At 37.4% G+C, this 24286-nt stretch overlaps 2 protein-coding genes and 1 long non-coding RNA gene across 3 annotated transcripts; 1 reads left to right on the forward strand and 2 right to left on the reverse strand.

Annotated features, from left to right (window-relative positions):
* Positions 1-7910: 7910 nt before the first annotated feature.
* timm44 (translocase of inner mitochondrial membrane 44 homolog (yeast)) lies at positions 7911-16508 on the reverse strand. Its single transcript, XM_027159646.2, has 13 exons — positions 16356-16508; positions 15030-15137; positions 14766-14942; positions 13919-13999; positions 13389-13538; positions 13135-13271; positions 12685-12770; positions 11587-11679; positions 10696-10820; positions 10543-10593; positions 10349-10438; positions 9752-9862; positions 7911-8746 (listed from the first exon to the last, which is right to left on the reverse strand). The coding sequence occupies exons 1-13, from the start codon at positions 16383-16385 to the stop codon at positions 8627-8629; spliced, it is 1359 nt and encodes a 452-aa protein (XP_027015447.2). The 5' UTR covers positions 16386-16508; the 3' UTR covers positions 7911-8626.
* Positions 16509-17225: 717 nt separating this feature from the next.
* On the forward strand, positions 17226-18414 carry LOC125140739. The gene is made up of 2 exons (XR_007139964.1): positions 17226-17583; positions 17673-18414. It is a non-coding gene; the product is annotated as an uncharacterized LOC125140739 (long non-coding RNA).
* ticam1 (toll-like receptor adaptor molecule 1) lies at positions 17902-21662 on the reverse strand. Its single transcript, XM_027159633.2, has 2 exons — positions 21511-21662; positions 17902-20682 (listed from the first exon to the last, which is right to left on the reverse strand). The coding sequence occupies exon 2, from the start codon at positions 20555-20557 to the stop codon at positions 19019-19021; it is 1539 nt and encodes a 512-aa protein (XP_027015434.2). The 5' UTR covers positions 20558-20682; positions 21511-21662; the 3' UTR covers positions 17902-19018.
* Between the last annotated feature and the right edge of the window lie 2624 nt (positions 21663-24286).

Genomic DNA, 24286 nt, shown 5'->3' on the forward strand with positions numbered 1-24286 from the left:
TCCCCATAAGATGAATATTGGAACCATTTTTCAACAGGTTGCCACATACATTTTGATCTCACCTGCTCATATGAAATATGAGTTTTTATGAGAAATGTTTCAGAGCTAAAGCTAAGTTACTTCACCAAATGTTTAAAATTTAAATATGGTAATTAAATTTTTTAAAATTTAAATCCATCATATGTTCACGCTAGTAAACACTATATCAGGGCTGTCTAGTCTTTGAAAAAGCCTTTTCTTGATTGTCTATTTTTAAGCCAATATCAACTGATTAAACAGGTGGAATCGGTTGAGGAATCACTGATTAGAATGAAAAATTTCACCAATGCAGACCTTTTGTAAATAAATTTAGATAACCCTGCCCTATATTTTATTTAGGAGTGATTATAGGTATAAATGGAGAACTTTCTATTACTAAATATTTTAAGATTTGAGAAATGCTGGAAATGACTTTAATTTATTGGAACATGTTAGAACTAATTTAATCATAAAAGGCCACAATCATTAGTTCTCTAATTAAACTTTTTTTTGCTCACTATATTTATGTTTTATAGTTAATACTAGCTTTTTATCTATAGTCTTTACAGCTTCAGCCTTTAATAATGCACTCATTTAGAGTTTTATTCGGATCTGAGAGTAAGCAGTTAATAAGATCCACAAAGATTTAGCTTTCATTATTTAATGGCTGTTCTGTATCACAGTAATTGGTCTGTGGCAATACTAGTTATTAAACTGCAATAAAATGAAACTCCAGGTGCTCAAAAACTTTTGACTTTCAGCGTATGCTATGTAATTATTTATGCCCATTCTTCTGGAGATGATGAAACATTTTACAGAACATTCTGCATGCTGGTCATGTGCAAATTTTTAATATTATATCTCAGTAAAAAAATAAATAGGGCTACACAATCAGTATGTACTTTAAAGTATTTTTGTCAGCGACCCTGCTATTAAGGAAATGTAGCAACTTGTGTCATGGCATTGGTTATACAGTATGTTAGTGGTATGTTAGTATGTTAGTCAAGTATGAATAAAAATGAGTAAGCTTGTTTATTTAAATTAATTATTTAAAATATATGTAATAAAAAATCTCCCTAATTGGTGTTAGATTTCTCTGGTTTTGAGGTATGAATAGTATTACAACTAGTAAAAAAGAACTGTTCAAAGAATACTTATTTTGGTTCTGCCATGTTTTACTGAAAATAAAGAACTTAGAAGAGTTATATTTATGTTGCTATGATTTGGACTTAAATTGAGTACATCTGTCTATTGAAATATGATTTTAATTATACTTATTATGAATTATACATTTAGAATGATGCGTTTCATTAGGTCTCATTTAAATAAATTAAATTTGAATTTTAACATAATCTATAAAAATAGCATAAAAAGATTCAGAGTTCAACCTGCAGAGGTTTTTATAAACCCTCTGGGAAGGTTTCATTTTCAGAAAAGGATTCAATAGAAGATTAGCCACCTAAAGAACCTTTCAGTATTAATTTTTTACAGGAATGCAGTGGCACTAAAAATCATCAGAAAGCTTTTATTCTTTGATTCTAATTTCAAATTGATGTTTCTACACATTCTATAAATTTATGAATGAGCATGTAAAGTTAATTTAATATTGAGGATTTTACTGTTCACAGGGTTTTAAAACATTAGATATTAGAACAGCCTGGAACTCATTTATTCTCTAAAGCTAAACTGACAGTTAACTAATGAAATGCCATTTCCAGTGTAATTACAGCTGGTTTGAAATGAAGCCTTACTGACCCAGAGCACATGAATAATAAATTATGTTACTTATGGAAAAAAGGGAGTGGCACAGTTAATTGTGGAGGCCAAATTAAGCGATGTTTCTTACGAGGCCTCCTTTAATCACACTGCATTAATCATTATTTTGCCCACATTTAGAATGATTTTCTTGGGGAAGGAATCATGGCCACAGTGAAGTCTCTGGATGTGAACGAATCTCCCATCATCACTGCAGATACACATGCACAGATATTCTCATTTATACAATTATCCAACCAGCCAAGAACAAGAATCTGGGCACAAACAATGGACGCTTGAAGACAATTTTTTCCCCTAATCTTCAACATTCTTGTGCCCATGATAGCATCAGATTCCTGTTCTTGGCTCTCAGGAGTGACCAAAGTGTGGTTCTCTGCTGTTGTGTCTTTTAAAGTAGATGGTAAGTGTATATAAAACTAAAGTATTTATTCTTTTATTTATTTCAAATCAGAAATAGGGTTCAGGTTTTTAATTGGGATACAATTTGGGAAAATGTCAATGCCAGTAGAGATACTGCTACAAACATGAGATGTGGTAGCTTAGTGGTACAGGTGTTGAACACCTGATAGGAAGGTTGTGTGTTTGAATCCCAGGCCCAGCAAGCTGACACTGCTGTGTCCCTGAGAAATGTCCTCAGTTGTAACAAAAAAAAAGAGATAAAATATGCAGGTTGTTGGTGACTGCCAAAAATATAAATTTATACATGAGTAACCTACTGAGAATTAATCACTGATGTCAAGGAATATATTCACTAGCTCTGTTTACTGTATGTTGGTAAACTGCTCTGTTCTTTCCCTCATGATGGAAAGCTTTTACAACTCTAAATATGTTTGTTATAAAATTGCAAAACAAGATACCTATAAAAAAAAATTAAATAAACATCTCTTTATAGAAATATCTCAACAGTGTGAGATTACATAGTGCATCATCAGTACAAGCCCTGTGTAGGTTGTTACTATAAAAACATATTAGAACCTGCCATTGCATCACAGCCACATCTACTGTCAAAGGTGGTGTTAAAGTATATTCAACACTACAACAGGATTATTTTAGTTCAGGATGATAGAGAAACACTGATACAATGCATATGGAACTGGTAAAACATACAAGTCATTTGGAAAGTTGTACCTAGATTATTATTATAAAATTTAGGAGTTAATATAGATGAATGGGCAAAATTGATGGATTTTGGACCATGCAACCCACAGCATTAGTTATGTTAGTCTTTTGAAAACCCGACATACAATCACTACTGCATGGAAAATCCAGAACTGAGTTTTTCTATGTAAACTCTCCGGGATTTTACGATATGTTGTAACACCAGTATCACACTCTTTCTGCATGAGATTGTACCATGTTCAATCTTTTACCCTAGTTAAGACTCAGATCAGGACTGGATGACTTCATTAAAAATTAAATGGGCTCTGTTCTTTTAATCAGTCATCGGCATGAAAAAAAGCCACAAAGGATGATTTCTATATTTTTGTCCATGGTTTAATTTCCTGCCTTTCCATATTTGATCAAAAGCTTGGCTATCTTCCTAAATCTCTCCTTCTCTCACCCCCTTCTGTTCTTTAAATGTGTAACAGAGGTGTAGGGCTCATCTATCACTGCACAGCAGCCTTGTTGCTCCATGCCGACCGTTTCATAGGCGAGTAAGCTACGGCTCAGAGCAGCCGCATCACACTTTAATACGGCTATTTATTACACTTGACAGCTCATGGACAAACTGTCACTCTCCACATGCTAATGAGATGTTATTTCAGCAGTGTACACATGAAACTGCCATATAATATGGCACACACAGTGTATGCTCACTCTGTCATAGCTCAGGCTTAACCATGGAGAAGAATGGCATGCCCCTCTCAGATCATTGGTAAGACATGGCTTCCTTGAGCAACATGTCAGTTTAAGAATAGGGAAGAGCAAGCAGTGTACTGTAATTTTAGCAAGACATCAAGGGCAATTAGAAGTTGTATCCTTAAAAATGTATCTGAAAATTTAAAAAGTAAATTCCTGCTGCACAGCTGTGCTATACAAATAGCATTTTCCCTATTTTTGTCTTTCATTTTTCACTGAATATTTTCAAAGTTTAAAGTTTACATGCAATCCTTTCTATAAATATCTTTGTAAAACTACTTTCAGTTCCATTCAGTTGTTCAGTGATGTCACGTGACAAAAAAGCATCAATCTGTGGGAAAACTTAAGCACTCAGTTTATTAGGCTATTTTCAGGGCAGCCACATTGTACAAGAATCACATTTTTCCTAACAGCAATTGAAAATCATTCTGTCCCCTATAGCCATGCATGTATAATGAATGTCGTAGTGAATGTTTCATTAGAGCACATACTGTAGCTAACCAAAACGTGATGGTTGTGAAACTGTGTGAAATTCAGTGTCTAAGGAGATCAATCTTGGCTAACAAGCCGTTCTATGGACTCCTTTGTTCCAGTGATGGGAAATCATAATTGTATAGTATACAAGGACATCCTATAATATATAATTGTTTGCTTCAGACTTTGTGGCAAGGAACAAAACAGAACAGATGCACACCATCCACACTTGTTTTGGCATTCTCCTTGTGATTTATCGTGGGTTGAAAAATGTTGGCACTCTCTTTCTAGGCTGCAGCGGCTCAAACTCCTCGCATCAGAAAAAGTAGGCAAGGAAATAATGAAATAATGACAAGAGAGCACATTGAACTCATTTGTACTTCTATAATTTTTTTTGTTTCATTAAACTCCTTTAAAATAACGTATAATATAAAATGTTTTACCCTGTTTTAGCCTGATAACTGTTGATTATTTTCATGATTTGAATCTTTTTTGATAAATATTTCACTAATGGCTTTATTCGTGTGTTTGTTATTTCATCTTCTGTGTGATTTTCAGTGTAAAAGTGCTACATCAATAAAGATTTTTTGTTTTTATTATTTAGAATTTGTGGGCAAAGCTAACATCTGACAGAAAATCTTTCACACATAAAAAAAACCTTATTAGTGAAATCAATACATGTGAAATCGCTTGAAATTTATGGATGAGCAACGGTGGGAGAACCGAGGCAGCACAGTTGCCGAGAGCTGAAAGTATGTTGTAGAGGATGGACACATGTTAACATGCTGTGTGAGAGATGACTGATGGGAAATTGTGCCATGCAGCTGAGCTCAGCCTGTTTCACTGCACTCCTGAGGCAGGCCCTGTAAAGCCATGAGGATTTACATCCAAACACGCCACTCTGACACTTAAACATTAATATTCCAAAGTGTATAAAGCCGCAATTTCTTGTTAGGAAGATTTTGTGAGTGTAGGCACACTAATTCATCCACTACTTCTGTGCATCAGTGAAGGATTATGATTTTTTTCCTTTGCTAGGGTGCTATGTTTATATCTGACACAATGAAGACATCAGCATTAGACTTTTATCAGCAGCAATGTTCACTGACTTCACTGCTATCATTTCAAACTTTTATAAAGAGATTTTATTGTCTGGTGATTTACTTGGATGAAAAACTAAATCAAACTGACCCCAATCCTCACCTCAAATACAGCTATGTCATGTTTAGTGTCTAATATTTGCTTCTATAGTTTTTCAATTGAAATATGATGCTAATGTAGCTAACAACTAGCTAAAGAATCTCTATCTCATATAAAATGTATATTTCTGCATAAAGAGCCATCTTGTTCTTCAGTGACATGACTTAAGATATGCAGTTAGTGTGAATGACTTTAGTATATAAACATAAGTAACTAAACTATACTAAAGACTAAACTAATCTTGTATAACCCAGGTGTAGGCCAGAGGTTGTTGTTTAATTTTCTTTAACAGCAGCTCTGACAAGTGCAGGCTGAAATTCATATCACAGGTTTGTATTAATGCACTCGTTCTAACATGGTATAGATTGTATTCCAACAACATGAAGGAACTTGTAGTGGACAACCTACAGAATCTTTAGCTAATAAAAATAATAATAATAATTTGTTGCTACTCTGGAGTTTTCTGTATGGGAATGTTTAATGAAAAGAGTCTCCATTGTCAGCTCTTTGTAGCAGTTAATAAGTACCAGAATAAAGTATTCAGGACAAAGGATTTTTCACTTTCTGGTTTCTTGGATAGCATGAACAGCTGTGTTTTTTAATGTCTGATTAGTTTCAACAAAGAGGAAAAATGAGGCTTAGGAGGGAATGACTTTTTAAGTAAATAAAGAATTCAGCATGTGTTTAGGGAAAAGACTTGGGTGATATAGACTTCCATTAATCCAGAGCAAAACAAATGGAAATGCAGACCTAGCATCTATAGAACTACCACAGCTGAGTATAGGGATACTGACTCAGATTGATATCAATAGACTCTTCTATATGTTGTGGTCAGGAAAGCACTTCTACTTCCTGTAGGCCAACACAGAAAGAAAGAGAAGCTTCTTCCTGCAGGCCAGTCAGGATCTCAATCAGGACAACACACAGAATGTGGACTTTTTAGGACCGGTCTGTACAACACCCACTGCCTCGGCTGGATTCTGCACAGCGTACAGTATATTGCATATATTGCACTAAAATTGCACATATCTGCACTACTCTTCTGCCACCCTACATCATCTGTTTTTGTTGTAACTCTATACTTAGTCTTTTTATGATAAAAAAAAAGCATCTCACGGCATGTTGTACTGTGTTTGGATTTTGCATGTAACCAATAAAATTTGAATTTGATATTGCACCAAATTGTTTTGTTAAGCCATTTGTGGTTTTGAAGCATGAACTTCAGTTGGCCACCGGTGAGCCGCCACCGAGTCTGTGATTTATTCTGGTCTGCATTCACATTAAATTTGGTGATAAAGTGTTCTCTTGAAAGCCACAATCCGGACATTGTCAAGCCGGCACAAGACTCTGTGATCAATACAAACCAAATTAGCCATCGCTTCCTTCCTGGACAAAATGATATATTCTTGTTAAAAGAATCTGCCTTATGGCTTTTAGTAACAGACTTGGCATGTCTGTGTCTGAGGTACTCACAGATTTAATTTCGGCATGAGCTCGCTTCTGGACAGGCTTTTCTTGGCTGAAGAACTGTGATGCTCATGAGGCTCCTGCATACAGACACACAGTCACTATCTTTGTACACACCTGTGCAAACTGTCTCTAATCTGCCACCTCAGGTTTCCTGCATGTCTCTTCATTCCGTTGGCCATTTGTGGAAACTTCAAGATGTACTATTTATTCTAAAGCATGTTCTCACCAAGTGACTAGCCTCGGAAAAGTAGCGAGTAATGACCTTTCCTAATTCTGCTAGTAAAGGTATTATTCTTCATAATGCACAGATTTTATGCTCGTAGAGAGTCAGAGAAATTGGTTTATCTGCTAAATATATTGGTGTTAATACACAATTGCATACGGTTTCAGGCAGGAGCAGGTTGTGGAGGTGTGTTGTATTTGCTGGCACCCACGAGAATCATATCAAGGGATGTGGGTGGTGAGGAGCTGTGAGCCTCAGCAGGGGGATTTATCACGGCAGACAGGCCTGAAATAGCCGAGCTCAGCGATGGATGAATACGTGTGCTTGTTCATCATTTTTTTCAGTGTTGGAATATAAATCTAATCCCCCGTCTGTGTCAGCCAAGCCCCATTCTCATGCTATGGTGTGCATCTGCTTTTTAGACATGATATAATACACACTGTTAGGGATTAACAATCAAATATATTTGAAGCGGCAAACAATTTAGTATATGATTTAGAGTAGTTCCAATGAGAGTCAGTAAACAAATCAGTTTTAGTGGAACAACAGTACTAGAGGCTATTCCTCATACACTGAGAGTGACAGGTACAGTCATAGATACCACACCTCCTTCAATGAAACTGACAGACACAGAAGCCACGCCCCTTCATTGGCACAGACAGGCCCAGAGGTCACACCCCCTTCATTGTCACAGACAGGGAGAGAGGCCACACCCCCTTCTGTGGCACAGACAGGGACAAAGGACAAATGCCCTTCAGGGACACTTAATCATGCGTTTTATGACTGATTATTTAGACATTTGATTTTAATTAATCAAAAACGGTACCTATAAGCTTAATTGTAAGCGACTTTAGCCTTATACTGTAGCACATAAGAATCTAATTTCAAACACAAAACATATCCTTATTACTTTCATCCTGACAATGTTTCTTTAAATGAATTTTAATTGAGTTTACTTTAAATATTTACAGTGGATTTCATTTATTTATTTCAAACTTCAGTTTTAATGTGTCAGTCAAAGCCTTGGCAACAGCAGAATTACTTTGATGAGACTAAAAAAACTGAAATATGAACTTACAATAGGTGGAACTTCCTGTTAAAGTCTCGCAACCATTTTCCACATTTTTAAATGTGATTAAATACTTCAAATACGTTCTTACAGTTTATTTGATCATAAACTTCTGGGAATGATTATATTATACAAATCTTAGCCATTAAAAGATATAGTCTGGGCAAAAATGCTAATGTAGCTAGTAACAGGTGAACTTTAGGATAATGTTGGCTTTTGAGCTTTTCCACTTATTCATAGCCAAGTTAGCATATCCGGTTGAACTATCCATTTAAGGTCATTATTTGATATAAATGGCACTGCTTTACCACAGACCACACTGGGATGAACTGAACACAAATCTGCAGTGGAAATTCACATTCAGCCGAGAGTCACACATACATCTAACAGTGTGACATCACTCTCAGGTCCAGTGATAGGACACGGCTCATGTAGTACAGTCATGCTTCATGGAAAGTGTCACACAGTGGAGTTTGTGCACAGCCACTTCATTCCATTCTGTGCCATGAGCGCGTGTGCTTCCAAACTCCGGCTCCTCAAAGGACCTGCTCTGTGCTCGAGGCCGAGATGTCCAGCAGCCTCCAGGCAGCATAGGGGTTGAACTCCTCCTGGTCTCGACACAAAGCCCAAACGTACATCATCCGGAGGACTTTCTCCTATGACCCAGACGTCACACAGACAGAAAGACAAACACAAACAGGTATTTTCCCAGTTAAAATATCATCCTAGAGAGAGCTAAATGGATGGAGAAATAAACAGACTTTTCCTTTTATGAATAAATTAAAATAAAAACACACTAATCTCCATTAATCTTCTTTAAATTTGCAGTGAAACCATGAGGCTTAATGGTCAGAAAGTAAGTCTATTTGACCAAAAATCTGTTCCACAAGAATCATAATGCTGTAAACCAAAATACCAGTGTGTATGTATTTACAAAATTTGCATTCAAGGACTAAAAATAAAAATAACTGGGGTGACAGACTAGGAATAACTGCATTTCATTCAGAAAAACGATTCCTTTACAGGTTAAATCACTATGTTATTCTTGGCTCTTAATGGTCTAAAATGACCTGGCTACTTCACTGTCCTCTCTTGTGTCTCAGATGGGAGCCTGCTGTAATAAACAGCTCCATCTACATTAAAACAGCATTGACAGGCTGCAAGAAAGCCTTCATGTCATATTAATGAGTTAGCCAGTGTTTATGTGCTTCTTAATACAACTCTGACTGAGCAGCTCCAGACAATATCACCAGGCTAATAAAAGCTGACCTGAAATGACAAAAAATGAAGAGAGTCAAAAATAATTAGATTACCTTTAACTGACGACTCCTAGCCCAAAGCTACAAGCGTCTGTAATTAATGTCATAGCATTGATGTTTGATCTTCAGAACACCGTTTTTCTGTTTACTGGTTTTCTGATTTAGATTTCATGATATCATGCACAGACTATCACATAGGAGGCTGCCAACACACGAGTACATAACATGTATGCTTGTTCTGGGGCAGTGTGGGCTACTACATCAGCCCTAACTGCTGCACTGGGACTTGAGTTCCATGTTGTATATCGTTTTAACTAAAAACACACCAGCACCTACACATTTATTAACCAAAATGAAAAGTGGGCCAACACTTGCACACCCTCAAGCCGCATTATAACTCACCGGGTCACCCTCCACCACTTCGCCCTTGGTGTTACGGATCACCATCACCAGCTGGGCCTGGAAGGTGATGATGAGGACAGGACCTTGTTCCATCATTTTCCCCATGGCCAGCTACAGACACACACATATATACACATGCACACAACTGAATTAGTTTAAATTGCATTTCCTGAGAAGAAAGCATTTGTCTTGTGCATACACGCTCCATTAGCTTTTACAAACTGATTTACGTCTTTAGAATAAAAACGAACACATGAGTGCTGAAGTGAATGCTAATGCTCCGTTTGTGGAAAATAAATATAATGGTACTGTTCTAATGATTCTGTCTGACACATAATACATTTCATACAATTAATTAGTCATGTAGTGTGAGCGGGTCAGCGACTTTTTGAAATTGTGTAGAGTGCACACAATTTTAAAATCACCCTTTTTTACTTATTATTTTTTAAACATTTCTTCCATTAAAAAACTTTTTTTGAGGGGAATTAATCTGAGCACACAGCTTAGCCAAATTCCATATAACAAAATAGTGAGTAATGTGAAAAGAAAAAAACTAAATGTAACATATTTCCTGCATAATGTCAGCTTAATGCTCACATCCACATTGTCGACGTCAAGAATCTTCGAGTGAAACTGTAGTCCCATCGCTTTAGCTTGCTGAATTGGATGGGCCATCTGGCTGTAGGTCTGCAAAACCAAAAGCATAGGGAAAAAAATCATTTGAGGAATCATTAATCCTGTAACAAAATATCAAAAGAACACTTTTTTAATTCTAAATTATGTCGACGTACAGCTTCATAGCACCAATCCTTCAGGACCTCAAGCTCTCCTTGAATCATAGCCTAAAAATAAATAAATAAATAAAAAGGAGGAGGAGGAGGTGTTCAGTGTGGCCCACAAGTGCACAGATCACTTTGTTACAGTTAAATGTTTTGCAGACGCACCTCCAGGATGTTGGGAATGATGTCCTTCTCACATTGTTTAAGAAATGAGTCTTTATCAAAGTTGGGGTCTACCTTCAAAATTTCGGTAAGAACTTCAGACATCTCAGTCTTGGAGAACAAGCCACCTATGAAGAAGCAAAGATCGATAATGATCGTTTTCTCTCTCTCTCTCTCTCTCTCTCTCAACCCACCTGTGGGACAAAATCTATCCCACCTTTACTGGGACCACAAGTCCTACACAGAAGAGATCTCCATAATTCACCAAGACTAATAGGTGCAAAGGCCACAGCTAGTCTCTTAGGACTGATCACTGCAGAAAACATGCCTCTTTCTGCCACAGACTCCACCCTTTATTGTTAGGACTGAATACATATGCCATGCCATTTTGTTGGGAAGTACAGTATGGGCAAAGAGTCCGTGTCTCCTATAATGGTACTGACAGGAGTAGAGGACACGCTTCCTTTACTGTGACTATGCTATCAGTGTGCTCTAAATTCCACATTATAAACATGTCTCATAACATCATTTCTATCCCTTTTTTTTTTTAAATCTTCCAACTCAAGACAAAAAGCTATCTTGTACTTTAAAGTAGGAAGTCTTTTTATTTGGAAATAATTAGAAATCTGTTCACAGCTATCAGGGTCTGACACATGCCCAAAGTCATTAAAATAAACCATATTGGGAAATTATATGTACTATGACCTTCAGCTAGTGTTACAGACTCTGAGAAACATTTTTAAACAGTATTGAAGAAGGAATGCTGATCAGGTATACTCCAACTCCCAATTCATCAGCTTCATAATATAGAACACACGAAACCTATTTTCAGATCAAATTATTACTATGAGATGTCAGTAAGCCACAGGTGGCGAAGGTGCCGATCCACTTCACCTATAAGATCCGTCATCTTATCCGTGATGGCACGAGATGCTCTGATTAAGGTATTGTCACTCTCATCGTATTTCATCTTCATTTCAAAGAATCCTGCAGACAGAAAACAGGTGGAAAAAATATATTTACAATTCAGACTTTAGGCCAAGCAATGAATGTACTTAGCTCTTGGTTTACATTTGTTGAATTTTGATAGATAACTATCATACAGTGTAAAGCACCACATCAATAAGTCTTTTTGAAATCAACAAGGATTGAGGCGAGTATGTGATGATTCGGTCATGTGGTTTGAATGATGCTTAAAAAAAAGCGCTATTCTTTTATTCCTGCTTGGCTACACAAGCTTCAAAGCACCAGACTGGGTTGTAAACTGTAAATTTTATTTTTGCAGATACTTTTCCTTTACATAAAGGTCTAACCCAAAGCACAATGTGGCTTAATGGGCCTCGATTAACAGCATCATATTTTTTGGCCAAGATCATTTCACTAGCAAGACTCCATTTTCATGGATCATAAGTCTTTTTACAAATCATTGATAGCAGTGCAAGTATAAGATGATATATAATATGTCATGCTGACAGCAGTTAACAGCCCAAGAGTTAATAGGAGGCACTCTTAAATTCCACTGCTGATAAAATTTTGAAACAGAAAAATCCAAACCTCTTGTTAGCTCTCAAGCCTCCTGTTGTGGGGCTTAGAAAATAATATTAAAGTAAACCGAACAGAAAAAAAAAAAGACAGGCCCCCTACCAATACCAGCATGAGCTAACATCCAATTTATCCTTTCTCTCATTCTGTATGAATCATAGGTTTCAACTGTGAGACTCAGATTCCAGCTCATGCAGCTTGCTTTGAATTAATGCAGTACAGCAGCGCTTCATTCATGGGCCTCATTAGGACAAACATTAATGGGAAAAAAACATGATCCACAGCTCTAAAGCCAATTTTCATCTGGCACCGCATCTGACACTGCTGGTTCGGTCGAGACTACAGCGCCATCTGCTGAACAAACAATCCTTGTATGCAACCTCTTGGCCTTTCCATGTTTCTTCCAAGACAAAAAAAAACAAAAAACACATGTACATGGGAGAGACTTACTGTTAAAAACTACATTGTTGTCCTTGAAATCCTTCCACTGCTGGAACCATTTCGAGTCTTTATGAAGCACGACACCTGTCGCCTCCCTGAAAACACACAGACACGTTTAATAATATCTGTACAACTACCTTCCATCGACGTAATTATTAATGCAGCTAATTAACACTATAATACAACTAATTCTAAGTCTACATTTCAACTCAACAACCAAATGAAAAGAATGAGCAGATTTAGTTTGGTCAGTAAATCGGATCAATAAAATAGACAGGCAGACGTACAGAAAAGACACACAGGCAGACGTACAGAAAAACCATACAGGCAGACAGGCAAGGGAGGCAGACAGGCAGGCAGAAAAGACAGACTTGGAGGTCACCTACCAGAAAGTCATTCAAACTTGACTACAAAAATACACAAAGGGTGAAGACGAGGAACAAATTCATTAATCCTTACTCATTAGCATCAAATACTTTGGATTCAGCCTCTGCTGCTTTAGATGAGAAGTCACTTCTCTTTCGTAAACTACTGGGTGCTCTGTAAGGTCCACTATGACCAATGTCCCCGATCTCCTTTTTCACGCTCTCCATACCCTGAGGAGCAACACACATAAGCAACTGGGTTTAGGACACATCTGACAAAGTTCAGCAAAGTGGAATTCTTTCATGTTACAAACAGCAAAAACAAAGCTTCCAGGTTTAAATTGGGACCTGTGAGATTGCTCGAAAAGCTCCTGTCTTCCCCAGCTTCTCTCCACTCTTAGACACGCTCTCTGCTGACTGCTTAGCTGTTTTTGCTGCTTCCTCCACACCTTCCATGATTTTTTTTCCAATGTCCGAGCGGCCCACCTCTTCTAAACCCTATAGGAGCGCGTGCGCACACACACAGGATGTTGATTTACAATACAACCAACCATCAATACACTGTAAACAGAGCTCTACTTAACTCTTAAGAATATAGATCACCTTTTTGTAATCTACCATTAATATGTGAAGATCACCTAGAAATGCAGATATAATGTGCAGCTGAAAATCATTTTAGATATTTGAATGTAATTACCTTTTAGGGTAACTTTTAGAGTGCTGCATGCACTATTCTAGGTAAAAATACTAAAGGGAACAAGCCAAGTGAAGATAAAGTTAACTACCTTTTGGATAATGTTTGTTACTTTATTAGTAATTAAGACTCCCATTTACTATCCACGTGTCCTTCCCTAAATGTTCTGCACAAGTCCACACACCTCTTTGACTGTCTCGGACAGCATCCCCAGCTTCTTTTTCAGCACCCCTGAAGTCTTCACTGTTTCAGACTCAATGTTTTTCTATAGAGAGATCAATGAACAAAGAATTATTAACATTTAATAAATGTCTATTTCCTGGTGTACACTAAAGGCTTCAGCACACATACAATTTGTCATACTGCATAAACAATAAGACAATAATTATGCAGCAAACAGATGTGCTCTGAGCTAACTCCTTCACCACATCTCCTCATGCCATGCTCATGCCAGCTAGGTGGATAAACACGCTGCAAAACTTGTGATCTTAATAAACTTGTTAATTCTGCCACTATACTGCAAGTAACCTGTGTTTGTGGAAACTGTCCTGAAATTGTAATAGCAACACACGGAAGCACTGATCCAAGTGTGCATGTCAATACAAATCTGCAGAGAGTATGTGTGCTTGTAAGATTGCCTTAGCCCTCACACAAACTACTCCTTCTCCTTTTCATGCTGCTGAGGAAAAGGAGAAGGGGTGGATTTAATATTGCTATTTACTAATACTATTTAACAGGCAGCAGAATTTTGCCAGAAAGAAATATGAACAGTCTAACAATTTGGAACAGCTAGAGCAGGACAAAATATCTAAAAGAAAGCATACAACATAAAAAGTGAACAGCAACAGTGAATATTATTATTTCACACACACGCAAACACACACACACTATACACCATTAGTATGTTGTATGTATGGATATTTCCAGAGGACAGCCACATAAACACACTCCTATCTCTGTGATTTATGCTAAATTCATTCATAATGTCTGCTCTGTAAATAACATGACGCTTATTACAGGAAAGAACTTACATATTTCCGCCTAGCTTGTTGAAGTGCTTCTGATTCCTCAAGCTTTTTGGCCTCCTCACGAAATTTCTTGATGTTCTCTTTCATCTCCTTGTTTTTGCCCAGCTCCTGCTTCAAGGTGTCCAGAAATTCACCTAAAAAGCCTTTACGTCCTCCTCTGTCTGCTGATAAATACCGTACCTGCAAAAGCACAAAGATTAGACTGTCATCTTACAGCAATATCCAACTGGCACTTTAAAGTGTAAGTGAAAAGTGTATAGTTCAAACCTGTGAGGCACTTGTGACAGACCCACATATCCTGTGCACACAGGAGCTGTCATATGTGGACAAACAAGTGCGTGTAGTGAGCAATACTAAACCCCTCCTGGCATAGCGCTGAAAACAGAAAAAGGGAGACCGCACTTTAAAATGATATGAAACAGGATTTTTTTCCCCCCAGAAAATTTACATTTGTGAATGTGAAATTTTGCCAACAAAAGGATCGTATTTCTTATGTAAACACTATTAGTAGTATGGATTATCATGGACGGATCATTATAAATGCACCATCATGGTCGCCCTGTGACGTCAGAAGGACGCACAACCGCTAACTTCACACCGGAATAAGTATAGCACCAAAAACGAACAAACAAACAAACCAAAAAAATAAAAAATAAATAAACCAAAATCACAAATGTTCCAAATATTGAAGATTTAATACAGAAAACCTGCGATACACAGAGCAACGAGCAGACAAGCACGTAGCTAATGCAGGGCTGTAAAGTGTCACGCATTGAAAGCGACAGTCACGTATTTGAGTCTTTTGTCACGCTCTCCCGCCACACATCGTATTTCTCACGCGTATTTGTCTCTATGGAACCGGGCAGGAATCAATCGCGTCACCTGGAGTTCTTAGTCGAGACTGACACTTATCAGCCAATCAAAAAAAAAATAGCCTACACAACAGCCAATCAGAAAATAGCACTATCTGAGTAATATTTAACGCAACAACCAATTTAAAAAAAAACATTCAATAGAGAGGGTATTTTCGATGGTCGGTTTGAACAAAACCTCTAAACGAAACAGCTTGTCTCCGGACGGGACATTGTCCTCAATCATGACCCTGAAAATGTCTGGGCTTGAGCCGAACTGTTTCAAATGGTAGCAACATTACAATTTAATTAATTAAAATAAATTTAAAAAAATAATAATTTAATTTAAAAAAGGGGGGGGGGCATGCTTGCCTGTCTTCAAAACTTCAGAGCCCTGCTAGTGTTTGTACTCTAAAGCAAAGAACATACTCTTATGTGAAACTCCTCCAAATGTTCAGAGATTAAACCAATAAAAGCAATCAAAATAAATAGAAAAACTCCCGAAAATCAGATTGAGGAATGTCAGAAATAACATATCTGATACAATAAATGGTTCGCCGGCGTGACGCGCTAATGCTAATGCTAACCGGGTAGCTGTTACCCCTGCTTATTTTTTTACTGCTACATCCTTACACATTATAAATGAATATTTCTCAGCCAGAGCACAACATTTTAATCCTCTTGTACACAGTCACTTGATGAAAACTTGAACAAAAGTTTTAATTGGAAAAAAAAATCCCACCTGATAAAAGTGACACAAGGAGGCCGCCATCTTGGTCGCGTTGCCTGTGTGCGCCTGTTGACCTTGTGACGCGTTTCTGGAGGCGGAAACCACGACCGCATTGTCACGTGGAGGTGACAGCAGACCTGAAATTATTTATCCTTTTGTCTCTTGGTACCAATTTTTTGTGGGTTGATTTGTAGAGTTTTAAAAATGGCAGCAGAAATACTAATATTGTTATTTGCTTCATCCTGATGAGAAAACAACTTGATTGTTATTCTAAGCACATTGTTACTTTATTATACATTTATTTATTTATGAAGGATCCTGTCTGGATTTTATAAAACAAATGTAAAGAGTAATGCGTTGTTGTTGTTGTTTTTTTTGTTCCTTTTTTTTTCAAAATATAAATAGTTTGTAAAAAGCAGATATCTATATTTGATCAATCAAGATTCAATCCATGAATCACACAGCACAAGTTGGAACGCATCCTAAATGGGATTTAAGTATATTAAAACTTTAAGTATATATAAGGATTTAAGTATATTAAAACTTTAAGGATTTAAGTATATTAAAACTAAGTATATTAAAACTATATTAAATGTGTGCATTAAGCAAAGCACAATGCACACATTCACACATATTCTCAGCTAGGAGTAAATTAGTACAGCCAATGGGCATGAGATCATCAGAATTGGACCATAGAGCGATGAAATAAGGTAAGCGTGACATCTTTTTTTGCTTTTTGCCTCCCCCCCAAAAAAAGGCAAAAAGCAAAAAAAACCGGGGGAGTTGTTGTGTTTGGTAAGGATCACTGACCGCGATTTAAGCAATGTAATTTGTTTAATTTCCATGTATTAATTGTGTGTGTGTGTGTGTGTGTGTGAGAGAGAGAGAGAGAGAGAGAGAGAGAGAGAGAGAGAGAGAGATTATGACTGGTGTTGTTTATTGTAAGTGTTTGTTGACACTTGACAGCCCTGGAGATGGCACCATGACGCATTATGGGAAGTAGGCAGTGTGAGGCTCTGGAAATGTTACTTTAATACATACAACTTACCTAAACATTGTTGATGGCCAAGTGCACCCCTACAAGGCAATGGTATTCCCTAATGCCACCTACCACATGACAGTGATCAGGCCTTCAAATTCTCTAGATCTCAATCCAGTTGAGTATTCTTATCCATGGAGGCCCCACTTTGAAACTTACAGGACTTCACTCAGAGGTTTTGGGGAGTCCATGTTTCAGCAGGTCAGAACTGTTTTGGCAGCTCAAGCTAAGCACACTGTTATAGCATACATACATACATACATACATACATACACATTCCTTTTTCTTAGAAACAAGATCCACAAGTTCAAATCCAAGTGGTGGAAAATGAAAGAAGACAATGGATGGAAGTGGAGTGACTACATTGTTGAACCGGTTCAGCTGGTAAGACCTACATTATTGAAAGTCTGGATTTAATGCTATGAAGTTTACAGAAAATTTAGAACCTTTAATATCACTACAGAACTACAGTTCTGATAATCCACCTCTTCTGAAATAACTATGCTGACTGCTGCCATATTCCAGAGTAATCATTTTATTGATATGCCGGGTACCACAATCAATACACAAGAATGGTTTAATAATTGCATGACTCCACCAACTGTCACAGGCATGGTGCCATTATTTAACCTGTTCTTTATACTGATGTTGTTCTTCATTTCTTTGTTCTTGATCAACTTGATCTGCCTCTGGCTGTCCAAGAAGAAGTCCAAGAGCCTCTGTGAAGAACTGTATTTGACTTTTTGTGATTTTAGTATGTGATACATTTTCAGACATTTGGGATTTTTCCCCCAAAAACACCTTCTCTTATAATAACATATTTTAGTGCCAGTGCACACACATCTCAAATCATTTTGTTCCTCAGTCCATCAACCACCTACAGTCATTTGTGAATCATTGCAACTATCACAGTATGATAACCTAGTTTAAAAAAAATCTCGATTTCATGGTACTAATTAACCATTTAAAAATACAAAAAAAAGACAGTGATAATGAATTAATTAAATTGATTATCCTCCTCCAAAAAAAAAACCCAAAAACAAACAGAAATTAAAATCCCCTAACTCTTCTTTACAATACATTCCCCTAACTTAATACATTCAAGAATGCTTTTTCCTAAAATCTTTTACACTGTTAGTATTTATCCCATTGTTCTTATAAGCTTATTGACAGAGTGGCATTTAGCATGGTGGTATGCAGCACTTCTTAGCCAAAACACCCCAGAGTGCTGTTAGGTTTAGCCATATTACTCTGTGTGATTGACAGATGTTGTAGATAATAAAATTATGAACATGAAAGGAGTCTCAGCAGAGGAGGCATTAAAACATTTTTACAAAAGTAGAGGATTCAACGGCTAAAGGGATACAGTGATGTCTCCTAAATGGAGACTAAATTTAAATTCAAAGAAAAGAAGTTGCAGAATTTTTGGGGAGTTGCAGCCAAACACATTGCAATTAAAAAAAAAAATTAGTAATGGAAAGATTTAATCTGTGTTGCAAAAAAGTCAACTGTGATGTGTGAACTGTCCGATCTTTTATAACAATGTGATACCATATTAATGCTGATCATTGGATAATGTTAAGGGCCAATATCATAGTCATGTAAATTGCACTTTTTTAAAATTGTGTTTATTTTTTCAAAGGTTATCTTCAGAATCTACACCTCCTTCCACAGTCATAGTGGAGTTATTTCCAATCATGATGCATTTAGCATTCTGGATACAGATGCTGGATGGTGGTTGTTGCCACATGTTTCCATTGTAATATGAAGGCATTGGACACGGGCTTGGGAACTGCATGTGACCAGGCGACTGTGTTCTTCCATTAAAACCCTGGTATGAATAGGACTGGTGAGCATTAGGAGGTGGCAGACGTTGCTCTTGCATTTTCATGCGCTGTACTTGCTCCTCTAACTCTCGGACCCTTGTAGTCTCTCTAATGATGTTCATATGGTATTGTCTCTCTTCCAGTAACCATTGATGATGTTCCCGTTGTTTTTTAAGCAGTTGGGCATGTCTCCACATTGACTTCTGTCTCTCTATGTTTTTTGAGTCCAAGACCTTTCGGACCATCTTTTCAAAAATATCTCTGTCCTTCGTTTCATCTAGCGGGTTTTTAGTTCTCAAAATGGGACGCATTTGATCACGAGTCAAACAATTCGTCCGGGGGAGCAGAGGGATGACAGTGTTGTATTTGTGTGGCTTTTCAATTGAGTTCATGAGCACAGAATCTGTGTTTGTCTCATTTAGGTGAGTGTTGAAGTTTGCAGTGAGCAGCAGCATGATGTAGGCTGAGTTCTCGATGGCATGCTCCACACACCTGAAATTAGAAAAGCCGGGCAATGCAAAGTCCTCAGCAAACGTTGCTCCAGTTGTTGAGGAGAGTGACTCTAACCTGGTCTTGAGTCTATCAGCTTCTTCAAAATCTTCCTGTGCATGCAGGATTACAAAGGCATAAAACATGTCCTCTTTCTCCTGGCTGGCTCGCTTCTCTGTACTAAAGCTGTCTGGTTGAGTGGAAGATGCTTTATGTGGCTGGCTAGTTGACACTGGTTGAGCTCCTAACTTCCCATCACCACTAGGACTGGACAAAAATGTCTTTTCCAGACTGGATTCTATTCTTGGGCTCTTGGGGGTTACGATCTCAGAAGTGCCATGTGTATCTAGGCACTGAGTGACCTTTAATCCTGCTAAGTGTTCCTTTTCTTTGACAGGCTTGGGATTTAAAGAGCCATATGACTTTGTTACTGGAGAAACTGGTTTCTGATTGTCAAGGGAACTTGGGGGCTTGGCCTCATGATTTTGACCAGTTCTGCTCTCTGGAGGTGTCCTAAGAGACAGTGGTCTAGATTCTTTGTCACTGTTATTGGTTGTGGACAGACTGATTTCTAGGCTGTATGAGCTGCAGGAAGTCGAGGTGGAGCGAAGTGAGGATGGGTAGCTATCATCTCGTTTAGGTGGCTCTTTCTGAGTGTTTAATTCCTCAGTGGTCCCCCTGCCTGGCTGGAGAGCAGCACCCATAATCAGACATCCAGCAACTGTGTGTTTTCCAGAGATATTCTCAGTGCCTCTTGATTCTGAGATTGTATTTTCTGTGGGGATGTTTACTCCAGTGTTATGGTCCGCACAGGGTTCTGTCAGCTTCTTCTCCTCCACCAATGCCGTCTCTTCTGTCATTTTGTTCTTGGTGTAACACAAGTGTTGGCCAAACCACCATATCCAGCACACATGTTCAGTCCTCCTGCTCTACAAAAGTACTGACCGAGCGGGTTGATGAACCCGATTTATCCATGTCCACATCCCTGCAAAAGAAACAGATCCATTTTACTTCCTTTTATATCTTACCTTGACTTCATTGATCAGACTTTCGGAATAAAATATCTTGATAAAAACTAAATATTAAACTAAATAACTGGTCTGCCACAAACAGCATCAGCTATACTGAAAATCAACCCACAGTGGTAATGTTGCATAAGAGAAAGACGTGACCTGAGAGAAGTGCGGCAATTCGCAGCAATATCAGAGCTGACATTCTTGACAAGGTTGTGAAAAGTTAAAACCTCCAATACTTGTGAAAAATTCCAAACTGTTTCAACAAAGTTTACAATAGCATCATGAAAAAAGGTAAGTGCTTTATATATTAGGGAAACTGTAGGTTTTGGGTCATGAGTTAGAAATTCCACACTTCTTTTTTCCCCCTCATGCATTTTAGGTATGAAAATAACTCACATTTACACTTTTAACTCACATTTACTAATGTTCACAAGCAAGAACACTTTGGAATGTTAACGCTTTACAGATCCTATTTATTCACCCGTTTACATGATTGTTTACAATTCTAAACTGCTATTTTACGTATGATTTAGTCACATTGCCTTGGTATGTAGGTTGCTGAAGGGATCCTGAATTTTTCTTTAAGGGTTTGTTGGATAGTTAAGATTTAGTACCTTAATAAAATATCAATTAGATCAAATTTGAACAATAAATTCGCAGGTAAAACATAATTTTCGACCTGATTTTGATTACACTCTTACACACGATACTATTAACCCATTGAATATTGGACTATCAAAACAAGAAAAACATTAACAACAACAAAAAATCCACTGCGGTGTAATTTACAAACATACCTCTAAATCGGTAACGCTGTTTGCCTTTGGTTACTTCCATAGAGAAACAGGAACAGGAAGTTTGGTAGACCGTTGACGACACAAGGTAAAAGAACAATGGGCCCGTTACAAACAGCTTGGGTAAGTGCTCTAGATAGGGTGTGATAGTATAATGGTGTCTATAAACTAAACTAGTGCACTTAAATCATATATGCAGACACCATGTTCGATCCATGTTTCGTGTGAAAGGTTTTGCACAAATTAAACAAAACTCCTACTTATATTATCTGTTGCTCATACGCTAGAAATTAGTTCACTTGAAAGTTTGTAGTGGACTTGGAGGGATTTTAGGAAACGTCCCAAAAGTTATTTTATATTTTATAAACTTAAAATACGTATAATATTTCTGTTGCCCCGTTGAAAACAGTGAAGCGTAAAAACCTAAATTTCAGGTTAATTTAAAAAAAATAAAAATAAAAAAGCTCGCTACCTACTCATTATATACGTGTATGACATAATGCCGTAGTGTGCTATGTAGCTAAAGTGATTTAGGATTCATCCCGACCTTGTGACCGCAAGATGGCGCCAGATTTCCAGTGAGAACGCGAAGCAGCTGAAAATGTGCGGTCGGATAATATTCCTGTGACATTTATTGACGTTCGTTGCTACAAATTAGAGAGCAGCAAGGACTAAGCAGGAATAAAGATTGCAACTAAAATTTCTGAAGGTTGCAACAGTCAACAGTTGGTAAGAATTGCCCTTGCTTTGAATGACTTCAGCACATCTGCCCTCACAGCACATCACTAGTCTCTCACACTGATCTGTTGTGATCTTGGTCCACTCTTCCAGGCTCTTCCACAAATTTACATTTACATTTACAGCATTTGGCAGATGCCCTTATCCAGAGCGACGTACATAAGTGCTTAAATCTCTTAACAATGGATACATTAATGCTGGCTCGCTAGGTTACATACTTAAGATACCATGAGTTTAATGGTAGGAGTTTAAATTGGTGACTAGTAGGTTTCTTGGCCCTAATGTCAGGACTGTGGGCTGGCCATTTCATTACTTCGAGGAACTGCTTTACCTGTTTTGCTGTGTGACCGGGGGGCATTGTTGTGCATGAAAATTGCGGTCTGATTGGGTGATTGATGCATGGAAGGAAAAGAAGGGTCTGATAATCATTTGAATTCACTCTGCCATGTAGTTGTATAAGAGGTCCAACTGCTGCTGCAGAAAGCATCCCACGAACCATGACACTTCACCCTCCACCTTTCACTGACTTTTTTACACATGTTGGGTTCAGTCTTTCCCCTGATTGACGAACATTTCCATCAAAACCAAATAAATTAAACTTGCTTTCATCACAAGTGAACTTTGGATCACTTATCCACTGTCTACACAGCATGCTCCTAGTCTAGCCTTTTGAGTCTTTCTGCTAATGAGATGTTTGGTCAATGCAGAGTGGGGGTTCAGTCCAAATTCCCTTAAACGTCGAGACACCATGACGAGACAGAACCTTACTCTGTTCAGCGCTGAACTGGTGAGCAATCCCAGCTGCAGTGTTGAAATGATTACCCATTGAGATTCTCTGCATTATTCTGTCCTCTCTTGCATTTGACTTTTATGGATGATCAGGCTTCTTGGGGGACTTGAATGAGTTTGTGACATTATACAGAAATCTCAGACCACCTTCTCTTCCTATGGCTGAAAGGGTCATCGCTTTGGCCTTCATCTGGACAATCTGCTGCCAGAGGGTTTCATTCACCTTAGAACAGCTCACCATCTGGCAAAGTCAGTGAAAACTGTAAAGTTAGGCTGCCAGTTAAAGGGTTTGTCAGATAATTAAAGAAATTAAAGAAATTAGCACCAGGTGCCAGATTAACACCAATAACTGGGAGGAATCTGAAAGTGTTCAATAATTTTGATCTGTTATTTTTTATAATCTCATTTTAGTTTTTTTTCTGTGCTTCAAAATATATGTAACTCATGAAATATGCTTAAAATGCTCATTTACTCCTGTTTAGCTAATTTCAAATAGGACTTAGTGGTGACTTGTAGGTTGTTCTCTAATTTTGATCTACACTGTAGTGTAGTGTATTGTAATGTTTAGTACTGGCTCATGTCTCATGTTTTGCACTGTTCTGCACATGTTTGCACACATACACTTTGCTTTATCAGTGTTAGTCCTTAGTCTTTTGTTTTATGTAATTTTATTTAATGTAGCTCTTTCTTTTTATGTAGCACCATGGTCAAGAGGAACGATGATTCATTTCACTATGTACTGCACCTGCTTTATATGATTGAAATAACAATAAAAGCTTCTTGATTTTATTATTATTTTTTATGCAGTTTATTTTACATGATTTCACTGGTGCACAATAATAATAATAATAATAATAATAATAATAATAATAATAATAACAACAACAACAACAACAACAACAACAACAACAACAACAACAACATACATACCAGAATAAAGGTTAAATTGTCTTACTAATTTATTATATTTTGAAGGGGTCTTCAGTGTAAGAGCCTTGAGATGATCTGTGACATGGGACACACTTTCTCTGAGATTTCTCTGTAACATGACATTTTGTCTTAATAACTTAAAAAGAGGCTTGTGCAGGCTGTTTAAAGCTGCTATAAAGTACAAGACTATACTGGAACTAACTGGTCTTGCAGATGTTCTATATTCACTGTATCTATAAATGGATAAATTGTAAATGTATCTTAATGAATAAATTGCAATGAATTTGTAAAAAATGCTGTGGAATAAAAGGACATACAACCC

This window comes from Tachysurus fulvidraco, chromosome 2, assembly GCF_022655615.1.
Source record: "Tachysurus fulvidraco isolate hzauxx_2018 chromosome 2, HZAU_PFXX_2.0, whole genome shotgun sequence".
Taxonomy (NCBI): domain Eukaryota; kingdom Metazoa; phylum Chordata; class Actinopteri; order Siluriformes; family Bagridae; genus Tachysurus; species Tachysurus fulvidraco.